This window comes from Tetrao urogallus, assembly GCF_951394365.1.
Source record: "Tetrao urogallus genome assembly, chromosome: 6".
Taxonomy (NCBI): Eukaryota; Metazoa; Chordata; class Aves; order Galliformes; family Phasianidae; genus Tetrao; species Tetrao urogallus.
In genome coordinates, this window is record NC_136819.1 from 29,817,631 (window position 1) to 29,832,210 (window position 14,580).

At 42.4% G+C, this 14,580-nt stretch overlaps 1 protein-coding gene across 1 annotated transcript; it reads right to left on the bottom strand.

Moving 5' to 3' along the window:
• Positions 1 to 811: 811 nt before the first annotated feature.
• On the bottom strand, positions 812 to 13,659 carry THBS1 (thrombospondin 1; the record flags this gene model as incomplete). Its single annotated transcript, XM_079537453.1, has 21 exons — positions 812 to 819; positions 1,485 to 1,624; positions 1,729 to 1,826; positions 2,189 to 2,460; positions 2,594 to 2,821; positions 3,186 to 3,420; positions 4,614 to 4,732; positions 5,123 to 5,282; positions 5,610 to 5,717; positions 6,143 to 6,361; positions 6,856 to 7,008; positions 7,115 to 7,242; positions 7,422 to 7,595; positions 7,940 to 8,116; positions 8,474 to 8,647; positions 9,517 to 9,610; positions 11,118 to 11,243; positions 11,423 to 11,619; positions 11,850 to 11,925; positions 12,460 to 13,037; positions 13,590 to 13,659. 21 exons carry the CDS (start codon positions 13,657 to 13,659, stop codon positions 812 to 814), a joined length of 3,534 nt encoding a protein of 1,177 aa, XP_079393579.1.
• Positions 13,660 to 14,580: the final 921 nt, after the last annotated feature.

The following is a 14,580-nucleotide window of genomic DNA, read 5'->3' on the forward strand; positions in this document are numbered from 1 at the left end:
AGGACAGCACAGTGCGAGTTGAGATGGTGGTGTTTTCACACCACAGCTGAAAGAAAACATTTAAAAAGGTAAGAAAGATCTGCATCTAAGCAGGAAACAGAATCTTGTAGTAAATCCAAGTTCTACCAAAGCCGGTGTGATCCAGTGTGCCAATGGCATCCTCCTTTCCCCCCTCCCTTCATAGAGAGGGGTTTTAGGATACATTTTGTCCTGTGTTATAGAACAGCTGATCTAGCTCACCACAAAGTCAAGGATTATTTTCATCTAAAAAGATGCAACATACAAAAGGATAATTTCTGCAAGTTAAGTGAATGTAAACCAAGGTAGCAGAAACCCCACTAAAAACAAAACAAAACTCCACCCCCCCATGAAGAAAAGATTTGAGAGTTCACCCTCCCACCCAAAATCCCTTTCCCCACACAATGAAAGGTCTTCAGTTTAAGTAGTCCACAGCACATCCAGAGATGTTCTTTTTACAAAATGCTACTCCATGGGACCTCCAGTTAGAGGCAGTGACAATGCACTGTGATAAATAAACAAATGTCTTTGACTGAAAGAAGTGTGCATTTTCAGTGAAGACAATTCTTATTTGCAAGACATTTGTTTCCTTCCATTTCAGAGGTCAGATGCAAGTTTCACTTCTATTCTCTCAAAACCATTCTCTTGAGGCAGGTAATGTTTCGAGTCCACATTTATGCAGGAGGAAGAAAGGAAGGAATAATATAATGGTCCCAGGATTTGTAAGGCTAAATGTTTCAGAAGGTGCAATACCAGCATTTTGAAATAGTCTCTGAATCCAGTAACCTTGGGATTATGGATCTGTGAAAAAGAGAGAATTAAGATAAAGTATTTCTGTTATGCATGATTGATTGCAGCTAAGTCATTATCCATATGTTCCCTACAAACATGTCTAGAAATTAAAGAATGAAGTACTTCAGCACTTTCTGGAGTTAAAATTTAGACTCTAGTTCATGTAATCATTACCTAACAAAGTCATAATTTGAAGCAAAGTAGGTCAACTTGGAACTTGGTCACATGCACATATCACACTGAACTGCAAGATCAGAGGGCTGTGTGCAGACTGTACTTTGCTTATTTTTATTAAGTCAGTCCTTTGCATATCAGATACTATTTTTGCTGGTTAGTATTTTGCATTTTCACCTTGCAGTTTGTCATCTGTATTGATTCATTCTACAAAACTTCTTTACAAATTTCAGTTCCAGAAAAGAGCTATCTTAACATGAACTCCTGATATTTGAACCAGCAAGACGCAGGTATTCTTAAGATTTTGCATTTTCAAACTTTTTAATTGTGAATAGCGTAATTGAAAAGGTGTCCCATTTCTGTCTGGGAAACATGCTTGAGATGAAGCCATGTAAAATGATAGATGAACTTTCCCTTTTAGCTACTTTCTAAAAGCCTGTCCTATTTTTCTTGAACCAATTCTTTTATATAGGACATCTTCAATAAAAAGTTTTCCTTACCTCTGCATTCATATTTAAGATCTGAGAAGAACACCATTTCTTGAGAGAAGACAAATAATCCTAGACGACCACCAGCGTAAGTTTTATCATAGATTGGTCCTGAGTCTGCCATGATTTTCTTCCCTTCATACATTACAACTCTACAAAGATACAGTATAATCTTGTCAGATATGAACTACTGTTAGGTTTATTTTTATAGACATGTGGTTTCTTTGGGACAACTACTTAAAAGGATAATGCTCACCTGATGTAGCCAGTCTTTGGTCTATGGCTAAGACGCCATCTGTATGCAGTGAAGTCTTTCCAGCCTATGTGACGAGGGTCATGCCACAGAGTTCTCACCTACAAAAGAATAGTTCAGTTAACCAGAAAGTCTGAAATAAGATAACCATTATTTTGATATGCAGGTCTCTTTATGAGTAGCAAATGCTTGAAGTTCACTATTAGGCTCTGTAATGGGCTCTTTTGATAGCTTTTAAATATGTAAACAAAGTTTACTCCTGTAGTCCAGAAACAATTGATTCACTGCTGCTGAAAAGCTTACCTGCCTATTAATAGTTAAACTGTTATTTGTCTTTGCCAAGGCAGCTATCTTATTCTGAGCAGTGTGTAGATTCCTGAACATATCTAATTTTTTGGAAAAACAATATGCCTTACAGTGCAGTAAGCAGTGCAGAAGCAAAGGTTATCAGTGTGATCTTTACCTGGCCAGGTGTGTTTCCTGTGTGCCACAGAGCATTACGAAGGTGTTCTCCTGGACCTGTGGTGGAATTCACAACCTTGATGGACAGACCTGAGTAGCCTTGAGCTTTGGTTGGTGTGGAGTCCCAGTAAGACTGAGTAATCTGCTTCCACATGACAACATAGAAACGACTGCTAGATTGGTAGCCAAATACAAAGCCAGCATAATCATCGTCCCTTTCTGTATTGATAAAGAAGGTGCCACTGAAGTCCACAGCATTGAATTCATCAAAACCTATGTGGGCATTAGAAGAGGAAGATTAAGATGTTGCTTAGACTTTTAAACAATTTCTTAGCAATTTCTCAGTTTCCATCCCACCTCTGCCCTCAAACACTGTAGTGCTTCTAAGAGTTAGCGTTCTCCTTACCAACTGCAAGGCCAGGGTCACAGTTGACTGTCTGAACCAGTTCTTTACCCTGGTGACGTACAACCCAGTTTGGATCATTTTGGGATGTTCCTTTTGGATCCAAGGGAATCATCTGAAACCTTCGGAAGTCAGTCTCACTGATTTCCACATTTTCAGGACAGATGTCATCAATGTCTGGCACGCTGTCTTGGTCAAAGTCATCTTTGCAAGCATCTCCACGTCCATCACCTGGAGGACAGAAGTAATTTCACTATTCTGAGCAATCGGACATGGGTTGTTGTTTGCCAGTATAGTTTCAAGTCTTACTATTTAGGAGGTGAAAACCTTACTGCAGAGCTCTGACTGCCCAGGTACTGCTGGCAGACACTGCAGAAGCTGGAATTGTCCCTTTTGCTCCAGCCTGATACTGCTAAGTGTATGAAGACAGTTTAATACATGGTCTTTTTATTCTCTACTCCCAAGGAACACTAACATTAGTGCAGATTATCTTTTTACTTTGACTTTTTTTCCAACCCTCAATAGCATAAAAAAAAAAAATCTCGAACAGTTACAAGATACTCTTGAAGTGTTACTATGATACTGGTCATCTTACCATCAGAATCTGCTTGATCTGGGTTGGCAACTAATCTGCAGTTGTCTTTGTCATCAGGAATACCATCATTGTCATCATCGTGGTCACAGGCATCACCTTTCCCATCCTTGTCATGATCAGCTTGATTGGCATTGGGCACATAAGGGCAGTTATCAAGATTATTTTGATGACCATCTTCATCTATGTCCTGGTTGTTGTCACACTCATCACCTATACGATCAGAGTCTGTGTCTTCCTAAAAAAAAAAAAAAAAAAAAAAAAAAAGAACATTTTAAAAGCCATGTAAAGCATCTGGATTATGAGCCTTAGTAGCTAGAATTGGGATTTCTTTAGTTTAGTAAGAGCTAAAATGGAAGTATTAGAGAAGATTTTACAATGTTAAGAGACATTATCTGTAAATCATGGGGCAGAAAGCAAGAGGTCACCTTCCACCCTGAGATGAGAAAGCAGTTAAGCAAATGACAAATAAGAGTAAGAAGGTTTATAGTCTCAGTTTAAATCCTTCAAGTAACACTGTTTTTAGGCTACATGATAGTACTAAACTAAATTCTCCTGACTTGCAACCCCTTTTTTAACTCTTCAGTCATTCCAGTTACCTTCCTGAATCAGTTCATCTTACAGCCTTGTACTTGGTGGGCCAGCACAAGCTTTATCTACTTTTGTCTTTGAATTTTGATCTAGCAAGTTGTATGAGAGGCTGGACTCCTAAATTTTAGGGGGGGGGGTGGAATTTAAAGAGTATCATACTCCTTTTCCCTAGGGAAAAGTTGTGATGCCTTTACTGGTAGAAAAATGTAACTTTTTTATAAAAACAAAAAGTAACTGGTTTGGATTGAAGGACACAGATTATAAAGAGACTGTTTAAATTGAAGTGCAAGTACTATTTAATAGCTGATCAGTTAATTACTCCTAGCACATTTAATGTGTAGTATATCCTGCAAGTCCTATAAGCATGTTTAAGACTTTGGGCTGTTGCTTCTATTTTAGGAAAAGGTGAACTAGGCTTTCTTTGAAGCAGCCAAGCACTGCAGTTCATTGTGATTTACAGAGCCATCAATAATTAAGAATTTTTGTACTATTAGCATCCTGCATGTGTTATGGGCTACATATACATTAAGGTACTGAAAATATATTCCCTTCCAATCTTGATTTCATAAAATGCTCCCAGGTATTTCATATTGTTACAGTGAGGGTCAGTGCAGCTGACAAAAGGAGAGTTGTACATGTGATAGTCTCATGGATCCTCTCTAGAATTCATTTTTGGAACATTACCTTGCCAGTGTTTGAACTGTGAAGGACTAATACTGACACTGTTTGGCAAATTAATGAGAATAGTACATCAACTCAAGTTACATTTGGGTATAATATCTTGTGTATTGTAGCATACATCAACAAGAATATTCTATTTGTATAATAGAAATCCTCTACCTGGTCAGGATTATGTTCCAGTGGGCAGTTATCACACTGATCTCCAACACCATCCAAGTCTGTGTCCCTCTGGTCTACATTGTAGACATATTGGCAGTTGTCCCTTTCATTGAGGACACCTGCAACATTAAGATCATTTTGTAAATGCAAGTCAGAATATCCAAATGCTTCAAAGAAGCATACAGAGTCACCACACACTTTTTGATAATGCTTGATAACATTTTGTAAGCCTTTTAAAAAGCATCTGATTGAAACCTGACTACATTGCTAGCCTCTGTTCTTACAGGAACTAAGAACAAAGCTAAAATTTAACTGTAGCCAAATGTGTATTTCTCAAAATGAATTTCCATTAGTTTCAAGTGCTATTTTAATAGTCTTTATATCTGAAAACATCAGATATGTGGTCTTGTGTGTTCAAATATAAATTTCTGGTATGAAACCAGTGGTACCATTGTATACATTTGGCCTATCTGATGAGCAGTGGAAAGGTGTAATCAGAGGACGCCTACCATCTCCATCAATATCCACTGCACATGCGTCTCCTTCTCCATTGTTGTCAGTGTCAATCTGATCAGGATTGTGATTGTAGGGGCAGTTATCACAACGATCACCAACATCATCCCTGTCATAGTCATACTGCTGTGGGTTGTAGATGAATGGGCAGTTGTCCTGCAAGAGAAAAAAGTCAAGATTTAAAAACAGTCTAATTAAACATACAGCAGCATGAGCAGGATCTGAATGGAACAGCAGACAGGAAAGCAGACAGAACTTGAATGCTTTTATGTCAAAACACACAACTGCTTATTCAACTGTGGGAATAGTTGACTAATAATGAAGATTCATTTTTCAAGCTCACTAGCTGCAGAAGGTTAGTCTGCATGGTTATATCTGAAGGTTTCTAGGGTAGCTGTCAGTGCCAGCAATTCCATATTAAGGCCATAGGAGAAGGAACAGGAGAGCTACATTCTAAAATGCTGTTCTTTTCTGTTGTCTTACCCGGTCATCAGGAATACCATCATCGTCATCATCATCATCACAAGCATCACCAATCCCATCTTTATCATAGTCTTCCTGCCCAGAGTTGGGGAGATTGGGGCAGTTATCCTATAGCATGGATAAAGTACATATTTTTATTTACTCCTGGCTTGAGCACAATACAGATTTTAGCAGATATAATCATTATGCAAAAATCAAAAATATCAAAACCAGTTAAGTGTTATTTTACTGAAGTCTCTTTATTTTAGTTAACCGTATTTATCAGATCAAAGCTGATCTATGTGATAGAACTAGATTACTCCTAGAATATTTATAACACTTGTACAAGGCATCTTTCCCCACCCCACCTCCCATGTTGTAGAGATGATTAAAGCAACACTAAAGAACCTCCTAACAATAGAAGGATATCTTATTAGTTGTAACAGCTCTAACTAAATAGACACTAGATTTATTAGATTTATACCTTAAACCTAAATTATTTTTACAGAAGCATTCATTCAGACGTGTTTTAGAGGAATATTAGATAAACATACTTTTTTACAGTGGTAAGTGGCATTGGCAACACAGACAAGGTTCTCATTTGGCCATCCATCCAAGTCAGTATCTTCTCCACAGATTATACCATTGCCTGCATAGCCTGGTTTACATTCACAGCGATACATCGGGTCACTGAAGTGGCCAAGGTAATTGCATTTGGCATTCTTGTTGCAATCGTGTGTTCCATCTGTGCATGGATTACGGGGCTTGCAGACCTGGAAGAACACAAAGTAAATCCACTGGAGACATCTTTTTATCACAAATTTTTACCCAGAGATTCTAACAAGGCAAAGAATCCATGCCTATTTTCATCAAGGATGTTTCAATAAGGAAAGAAAAAAAACCTAATACATTATTTTCTCTGCACTTCATAACTCCAGTACCTGTCTTGCACTATTTCTCTTGTTCAGAGCTCTTATGTTCAAGTGGAACAATGCACCTTCAAGGTATGTACTGCTCTACTGCAAATTAATACTTACTAAATTACTCTTAAAATTATCTGCAATGTCATAATTCTCTATTGCTGGAGAGGACATTTTCTAATTCATACTGCACTCCAACAGGAGAAGCATTAATTAATTACTGTTTTGAATTACAGATGATGTACCAAAAATCCATCTTCCCTGAAATGCATAGTTACTTTCCACTGTTTGCAGACAGCAACTTTGTATGGTTTGATAATTCAGCACAGCTCTAAGGTTGACAATACCTGTTTGTTTGCCATGGCATCCTCAACACTGCGACCAAATGGCTGTGACCCAGTGAAACGTGGTGGACAAGGCAGACAGTTGTATCCAGGTTCAGTATTCTCACACCTGTGTACTCCATTGAAGACAAAGCAGGCATCAGGAACTTCTTTACACTGAAATGCAAGAGTTTAAGATAAAACAGTGTATTAAAGCACTAGTATTGCTTCCCTTTCCATTTTCTTCTCCCTTTCAAGTCACAAACTTTTCTAGTCTTCCTACCTCATCAATATCTTGGCAGTGGATACCATCGCCATGGTAGCCAGCAGGACAGGCACCGCACTTCCAAGATCCATCAGGGGAGCTTGTACATGTAGTTCCCGAAAAGCAGGGATTAGACAAACACCCATCTGAGAAACAAATGAGAGTTAAGATGAGGGATGCTGCTGCCATACTGTGTTTTGTTAATATGTTAGTTCAATGTTTAAGCACTGTGGTTTTAAAGACATAGGCCATATTTTTTTTAAGCCAAGTCAAGACTGTCAAGACTGACCACAGCCTTAGATGATTATGGAAATGAAATACTCACCAACTGGACAGTCCTGTTTATTGCAGACCTGAGTTCCTTTAGCTTCACCTACACAAGTCTTCCCACCATATTGAGGCTCAGGATTATTGCAGAGACGGCTGCGTTTCTGAAGTCCTCCTCCACATGTTACTGTGCAAGCATCCCATGGAGACCATGGTCCCCAGTTGCCATTAACTGAAGAGAAGTAGAAATTAGGGCACTTGTATGGCTTCTAGTTCAGTAAGAGTTACTATTTTCAAACTAAGGGATGTTTCTCCTGTAGCAAGAGTACTTGAGACATTGTTCTGACCTAATTCACAGAATGGCAGCCCTAACTAATAGGCTCCATAGAAAATTCAAATCACAACTGCTAAACAAAATTAAACCATTTTCTATAAAACTGAACTATGAGATTTTACCAAGCCTGTACCAACATTTAAAGATAAAAGACTACTAGAAGTCCATTATATGGCAGCTTCTTATTTGTGAAGTTCATTGTTTAAACTAGTGAATAGTAGCTAGCACTTGGACACACTTACTTGGGCAAGGATCTTTCTGGCAGGGCTTGGTTTCTCTTGCTTCACCCTCACAAGGCTTGCCATTCAGCTGTGGTACTGGAGAGTTGCAGAGACGAATTCTAGTGATCATGCCCATACCACAAGTGACTGAACATGATGACCACGGTGACCAGTGGCTCCAACCACCATCTTGTTTAACTACAGAAAGAGATATCTGTTAGTAGAGTTTTTGAAAACCAGACTTCAGCTTCAAAGCACTTAGAACATAGAATTGTATTAGAAACTCTCTGTACCTTAATACAATCATAGATCAAGTTGTTCTATTGCTAGAGAAACTGTACAGCTAAACTAGTGTCAATTTTTTATCTGGGAGCACAATCCAAACATGTTTATTTACTGGATCAACTATCTGCTCCATTTTACTTGTTAAATGTAAGTACTTAAAGCCAGCACTCCAGTTCAGTGACAGAGTAACAAGATAAACTTTCCTGTTAATACTAAGTCAATAGAAGTGGCCCATGTTTTATTACCAGGATGAATGGATTAAATACTTACATCTCTTATCACACTCTTGAAGGTGGCAAGTCCGAGTTTGCACAGAAGACCCTTCACAGCGGTTGTTGAGACTGTCACAGGAACGCCCTCTCTGCTGAATTCCATTCCCACAGGTCACCGAACATGAAGTCCATTCAGACCAAGGAGACCATCCATCATCTGCGTAGTCGCTAGCTGTAAAGGTGCACAGCTCTGTTATAGCCCCAAATAAGACGCCAAGTATGTATTTTCCATATTCCTTTCCCTTGCTTTTTCTTTACCATAAGAAAAAGCTCCACACAACTGCCCTCAAAATCTACATGCATTTCCCTTTCTTGTACAAGGTAGAGGTCGAGAACTCAAACGTTTCAGTGCTCGCATTACCTAAGTTACTTCAGGTGGCTTTACATAATAAGAACGAATTCAGAGATGTACTTAGATTAGACACTACACTAGTTCACAGTCAGCAAGGTTTCTAAGAAAACTCAAGTTTAATCAGCATTGATAACTAGAAGTACTATTGTCCAGAAACCCATTTAAACATTTTTATAAATATGCTTGGTTCATAGCTGCTCTGCAGATAAAGAGAAGCAATGTTGCTGGCTGATATATTTTAATTTGCTGAGATGTGGAACGCATGCACTACTGAAACATATTTACTGGTGAATACAATACACTGGAGCATCTAATACCCCTCAAAAACTTGTTCTGCCTGCACATATTTATGTGTTGTATTCTTTGGATTTCAGAGCTCCGTTTTTCTTCTCTTAATTATAGTGATCCAACGTATCCCTAAACTCCTTCTTTCCCTACAGAAATGCAGTGACATCCAAAACCACTCTGAAGCATTGTAATTTTCAATAGGACAGTAGCAATTCCTTATTTAAGTGGCAACTGGAAATTAATATAACATGTTTCTATTGCTATAAGCTATTTAGCAGAGGATAGACATTTGAGTTTTAATTTAAAGATGCAGACTATCCAGTTGTCTTCTATACACAGATACATAGAGCAGTGCATGTCTACTGACTGTAGAGAGGTGTTAAGATATTTTAAGTACTTACGCCAGCATCGGGGGCAGCACTCCCCATCAGGCACAGTGGCATTGGAACAAGGCATGAGAGGGCAAGACACTTTCCGGCATATAGTGGCAGAGTTCTGTAAAGAATTGAAAGAATTCAATAAGCAAGCAGGATATAAAGCATACCTCTGGAGTCTAAACTCACAGCTGATAAAGTCAGATGATAAAGATGCCCTTTGTGCAGCACTTAAAGGCTCACCTAGCACATCTAAAGTAGAAAACCTTGTATTTAGAGCTGATACAATTCAAGAGTAGTTCCTTCCAGCTATTCTTACTCCATCTTCACCTCATTCCTACCATCCATCCATACTATTTCCTTCTCAGTTAAGCAGTTTTGTTTTGAATAAATTGGTCAAGAATGACTACTAGAAACAGGCTAGAGTAAAGGACTGAGTAAAGAACTAACGCTATACGATTCCCAAAGTATATGTTCAGACTTCAAGGGAAAGAACCAAGAAGTCAGCTTTTCTGTTAATACGGATTTAAGCTGATTACATGGTGAACATAAAATGAGTTCAGCGGACTTGGCTGAGGAGCCTTAAAAATTTATAACTTATACTTAAAGGTCTTTGATCTTTAAGCCAAGCAGGCAGGGCAAGAACACCCATCTCCAATCTCAATGAGAGATGAAGTGTAGTCTGTAGTTTTTGCTTCTTGAAGGCAGTAGCTTTGTCCAAAGAATGCCCTTGTGATAATCCTTACAAGCCCCCTTTTTCCCCAAGCAAATGACTATATTAAGGCAGATACAGATAACACTGAATAAGAGGGTTGGTGGGAAGATGAGTAAAGGCAGAAGTCACAGTATCATATGCTGCATGCAAGACTGGAGATAGAAAGCTACAGAAGCAAATGCAGATTTTTGTGAGTTGCCCTGTACTGCACATCTACAGATACTCAGCCTTTGGCTTCTAAACAGAGGCAAGAAAGATCAGACACTCTTTGGTAGACTGATACTCTGAAATGCTTTGCTTATATATACTTTAAGTATTAAAGCAGAACAAATAATGAATATCTTGTCAGGATACCTTAGATTTACAGAGCTCAACTGAAATCTGGAAAAAAAGTTTCTGTTGCATGTGATCTGTTAAAAGCCTACAGGACATAGCTAGAAGCATTCATTGTATAATGAAAAAAGGTGTAAGTTTAAGAGCCTTTACTGAGGACTAGAATCTTTTCTGGTAAGCCAGCAGGAGGTTCACTGAGGATAGAATATCCATTTAAAGTATTTTGGGGAGGAAATATGGTAATACTGTTTGGTCTTTTAATACTGACTTGTAGATGTGCACATAGATTACATAGAAAGCAGAGGCATTCCCCAAATTCTGAAATTGAATGTCACTCTCATACAGATATTAAAAATGCATTTAGTGTAATTCTAAATTACTGCTGTAGTAATACCATACAAAAGTTGTAGTCATATAGAGATTTAATGGGGTAAAAAAGATAAGCTGAATACTTTCTCTGGGTATGATAGGCCCCATTCTGTGTAGGATTTGTTCAAACAAAGAACGTCATTTAGAATTATCTGTTAATTTGAAGTCATGAATTTATATGCAGAGAACTTATGAATGCAAAGAATCTTACCTGGCAAGTACATTCAGTGCAGCTGTCAATAGTCCACTCTTCCTTATTTTTGTGCAAGATCCCATTATGAATGCATACTCCAGGAGTGATCTGAACCACTTTAGCAATCAGTTCATTTTCTTCAGTCTTAAATGGCAGGTGTCAGGGGGAGGGCAGCAGAGAGATGATATTTAGAAGTTAACACAGAAAAAACACTTCCACAAATTCATAGCAAGAGTGAAGTTATTACTGTTTATCCAAGCTCAAAGGACAACTTACACTTTAAGTGACAAATAAGACATACTGTGAGTATAGCAAACACTTACCACTTTGCGAACTCTGTCTTGAAGTGTTGTAACCATGGACCGTAGCCCTTGCAGTTCTACAAACATGTTAGTTAGTTCATCACAAGAAAAGCCACAGACTGCTTGAATGTCCTTTGTTTTATGGCCAATGTAATTGGTGCGAATAGCTGGGCTGGAACCATTCATGGGGTTGTCCAAAGTAATGATTGCGCTAGTAGCTAAGAGACAAGAAAATTTACATAAAGTAAATGCATTTTTTTGCCACGTAGATTTATAATTCCTGGGTAGGACTTGTTACACAGCTACTACCAGATTCACTAGAATATGTCCAGAAATATTATTTCTTATGCAATGTAGATTTGAATGTCAGCATACTTCTGAGTTCTGTTTCAGCTTGTCTTTCTAACGTACTTAATAGATCATTGGATTCAGAAGATTGCAGACTTACAGCTGGAGCAGCCTTTGTTCCTCAGAATAGTTTCCAGAGTTGTTCCAAACACGAACCGTACGTTCTGCAACAGTCCCTGTGGAAAAAGAAAGAATTGCAGCTACCTGCAACAACTGCAAGGGAAAGAAGGGTAACTTGCATGGAGAGAGCCTGTAGACAATAAAGTTCACCTAAGTTCATCACAAGTAATTTCACAACAGACAGATGGCAAGGTGAAACATGTTAATTTATTCTCCTGAGTGAGAGCAAGCCCTGCTTCCTAACATTCTCAGTCTTGACCACAAAGACCTGGCAATTCGCCAGGCAGGAAAGGAAGAAAGCATCAGTTTCTCAGTCTTGTATAATAAGTTGAGCAATCAAACTACAACCACCTGTCCAGAAGCTTTGGGATCTACTGTTGCATAAAGTTCTCCCCGCAAATCTAATGCTTCACACTTCAAGCTGCATTGATAGAGTTTACTAAATTCAGAGGTGGTCCACATGAGATGTACAGAAGCAGAATCTTTTCTCCCGTTTCCTACAATTTTCTAGCTGTTTAAGTTGGTTGAATAATGTACTTTCAAGGTGTATGACTGAAAATAATACGCAAAAATGCAAGGAAAAATCTTACCTGGAAGTTGTCATTGACTCCCCCTTTGGCAATACGGAGCCTGGCACTGCTGGCCAGGTCCCTGGTGAAAATGTTTTGAATGGGAATGTCCAGTTCAGCATTCTCCATTTTCTCACACCCCACATAAAGCTGAGCCCGGTCTTCTTGCACAAACAAGGTGATGTTCTTCCAGTGTCCTGTAGCTAACAAAGCATCCTCTACAGACACCAGCTGCTGCTTGCCATCACCAGAGAGGCTCAGGTCCAAGGTGCCTGCCTTGCCGTTTGAAACTAGACTGAAGACATGACCAGAGCCATCTTTCCGTTCCACAGCCAGCAGCGTGCCTCTGCTCTTCTTGGCTTGCCGGAGAGTGGCCAGAAGGATGAAGCCCTTCTCAGCATGGATGATATCTAGCAAGTCTTGGAACTTGGAGTCAGGAACAGCAGGGATGCGACTGGCATCTTCAATGCGGTAAGCAGGGCTGGAGGACTCCGGCCCCTTCACCAGGTGCACCCCAGGTGCTCGGCGCCCAGCTCCCTTGCGAATCAAGCCAGCGAGTTCAAAGAGATCAAAGACGCTGTCATCATCACCCCGGGACTCTGCAGAGAGACCAGAGTATCCACCGTAAGCCACGGAGAAGAAAAGGCTGCGAAACCATACATCTCTCAGGGCTGCTTAACACACTGACTAGCGATGTTGGCACTACAAGGTACGCAGAGCACGGGCAGCAGCTCTCGAGGCAAGGCAGTCCCACCGGGAGCTGCGTGCGGCACTCCGCGCACATTCTTGTGAAGGAGCCAGGAGGCACGGGAGCGCCGGGTACCCGCTGAGTGACACCGAGGTAGCGGCACGCTGGCACCTCATTAGGCTCTGACGGAGGAGAAACGGCAGAGGCACGGCACACCGCAAGGCTCTCACAGCAGCCGCCCGGAGAAGGGACAGCAACCCCCTGCGGGGACATCGGGTGGGCGAGATGCTCGAGAGCTTCTACTTTTGAAGGCTGCAGGAATTCCACGCCGAAGTTCCGTAACTAACTACCGCTCTGCTTAAAGTCTCTCGTTCGCCGAGCCGTGGCGTTCTGCCCCTCGGAGCCGTCTCCCCATACCCACCCAAGGCGCGCTCCAGCCGACCCTGCCCGCGCCGGCCCTTACCTGCCGCGCGTTTGGCTTCCGGGCCGCCGAGCACCAGGAGAAGGAGAACGAGAACAGCGGCTGGCCCCATGGCGAGCATCTGCCTCTGACCGACCTGGGAACGGCCACAAAGGAAAAGGTCACAGAGCTGCCCCGCCGCTCGGCGCGACGGGACGGGTGTCCCGGGACGGCGGGAACCGCATCAGCACTTACCTGCAGGGAGAGCGGGCGAGCAGCTCCCGCTACGGGCGAGCGATATCCTCCGGGGAGCGCGGCGGCGCCTCGGCGCAGAGAGCGGCGCGCTGTGCAGCAGGGGTCAGCGCTGCCCGGTGCTCTGCAGATGCCGGGCGCCGCGCGCACCTTTAAAGGGTCGCTCGCATTCCTGGGCGCGCGGCGGGCCAATCGGCGACGGCGGGGCAGGAAGCGGGAGGCGTGCGCGAGACGCGCAACGGTCGGAGACGGCGTTCCACAGAGCGGCCGTCGCAGGTCGGGGGCGGGGCCGCGTGCCGAGCCGCGCGCCGGGCGGCGCGCGGCGGCCGCGGACCTGCCGGAAGCGCCGCTTGGGGGCGCCCCGCGAGCGGTGTCGGCGGCGCTCGTCCTTCTATGGCGAGTCCCGGCGCCCAAACGGGCGGCCGCCGCTCCTCGGCCCCGGGCGGAGGAGCCGGAGGCGGTCGGGTCGTCGTCCAGACCGGGAGCGCGGCGCGGCTGGGCACGCGGCCAGGCGTCAGCCGCTCTGCAAGCGGCTTAGAAGCGAGCCCCGGCGCGGGGATAGCGGTGCCCCGGCCTTGCGGTGCCGACACGCGGCAGCCCCCGGGGCACGAGCCGCAGTGGGTCGGCCGAACCTCGACCCTCGTGGTAGCAGCGCCCCCCTCCTCCGGCACGCGGATGTGGGGACAGCACGTAAACCCCGACAGCTCTCCCCGCACAGCCCCAACGGAGAGAAAGGCGGGGGGTGGGACCCTCCGTGTCGGTATCGCGGGGAACTTTGTGTGAGATGAGCAACACCGAGCTG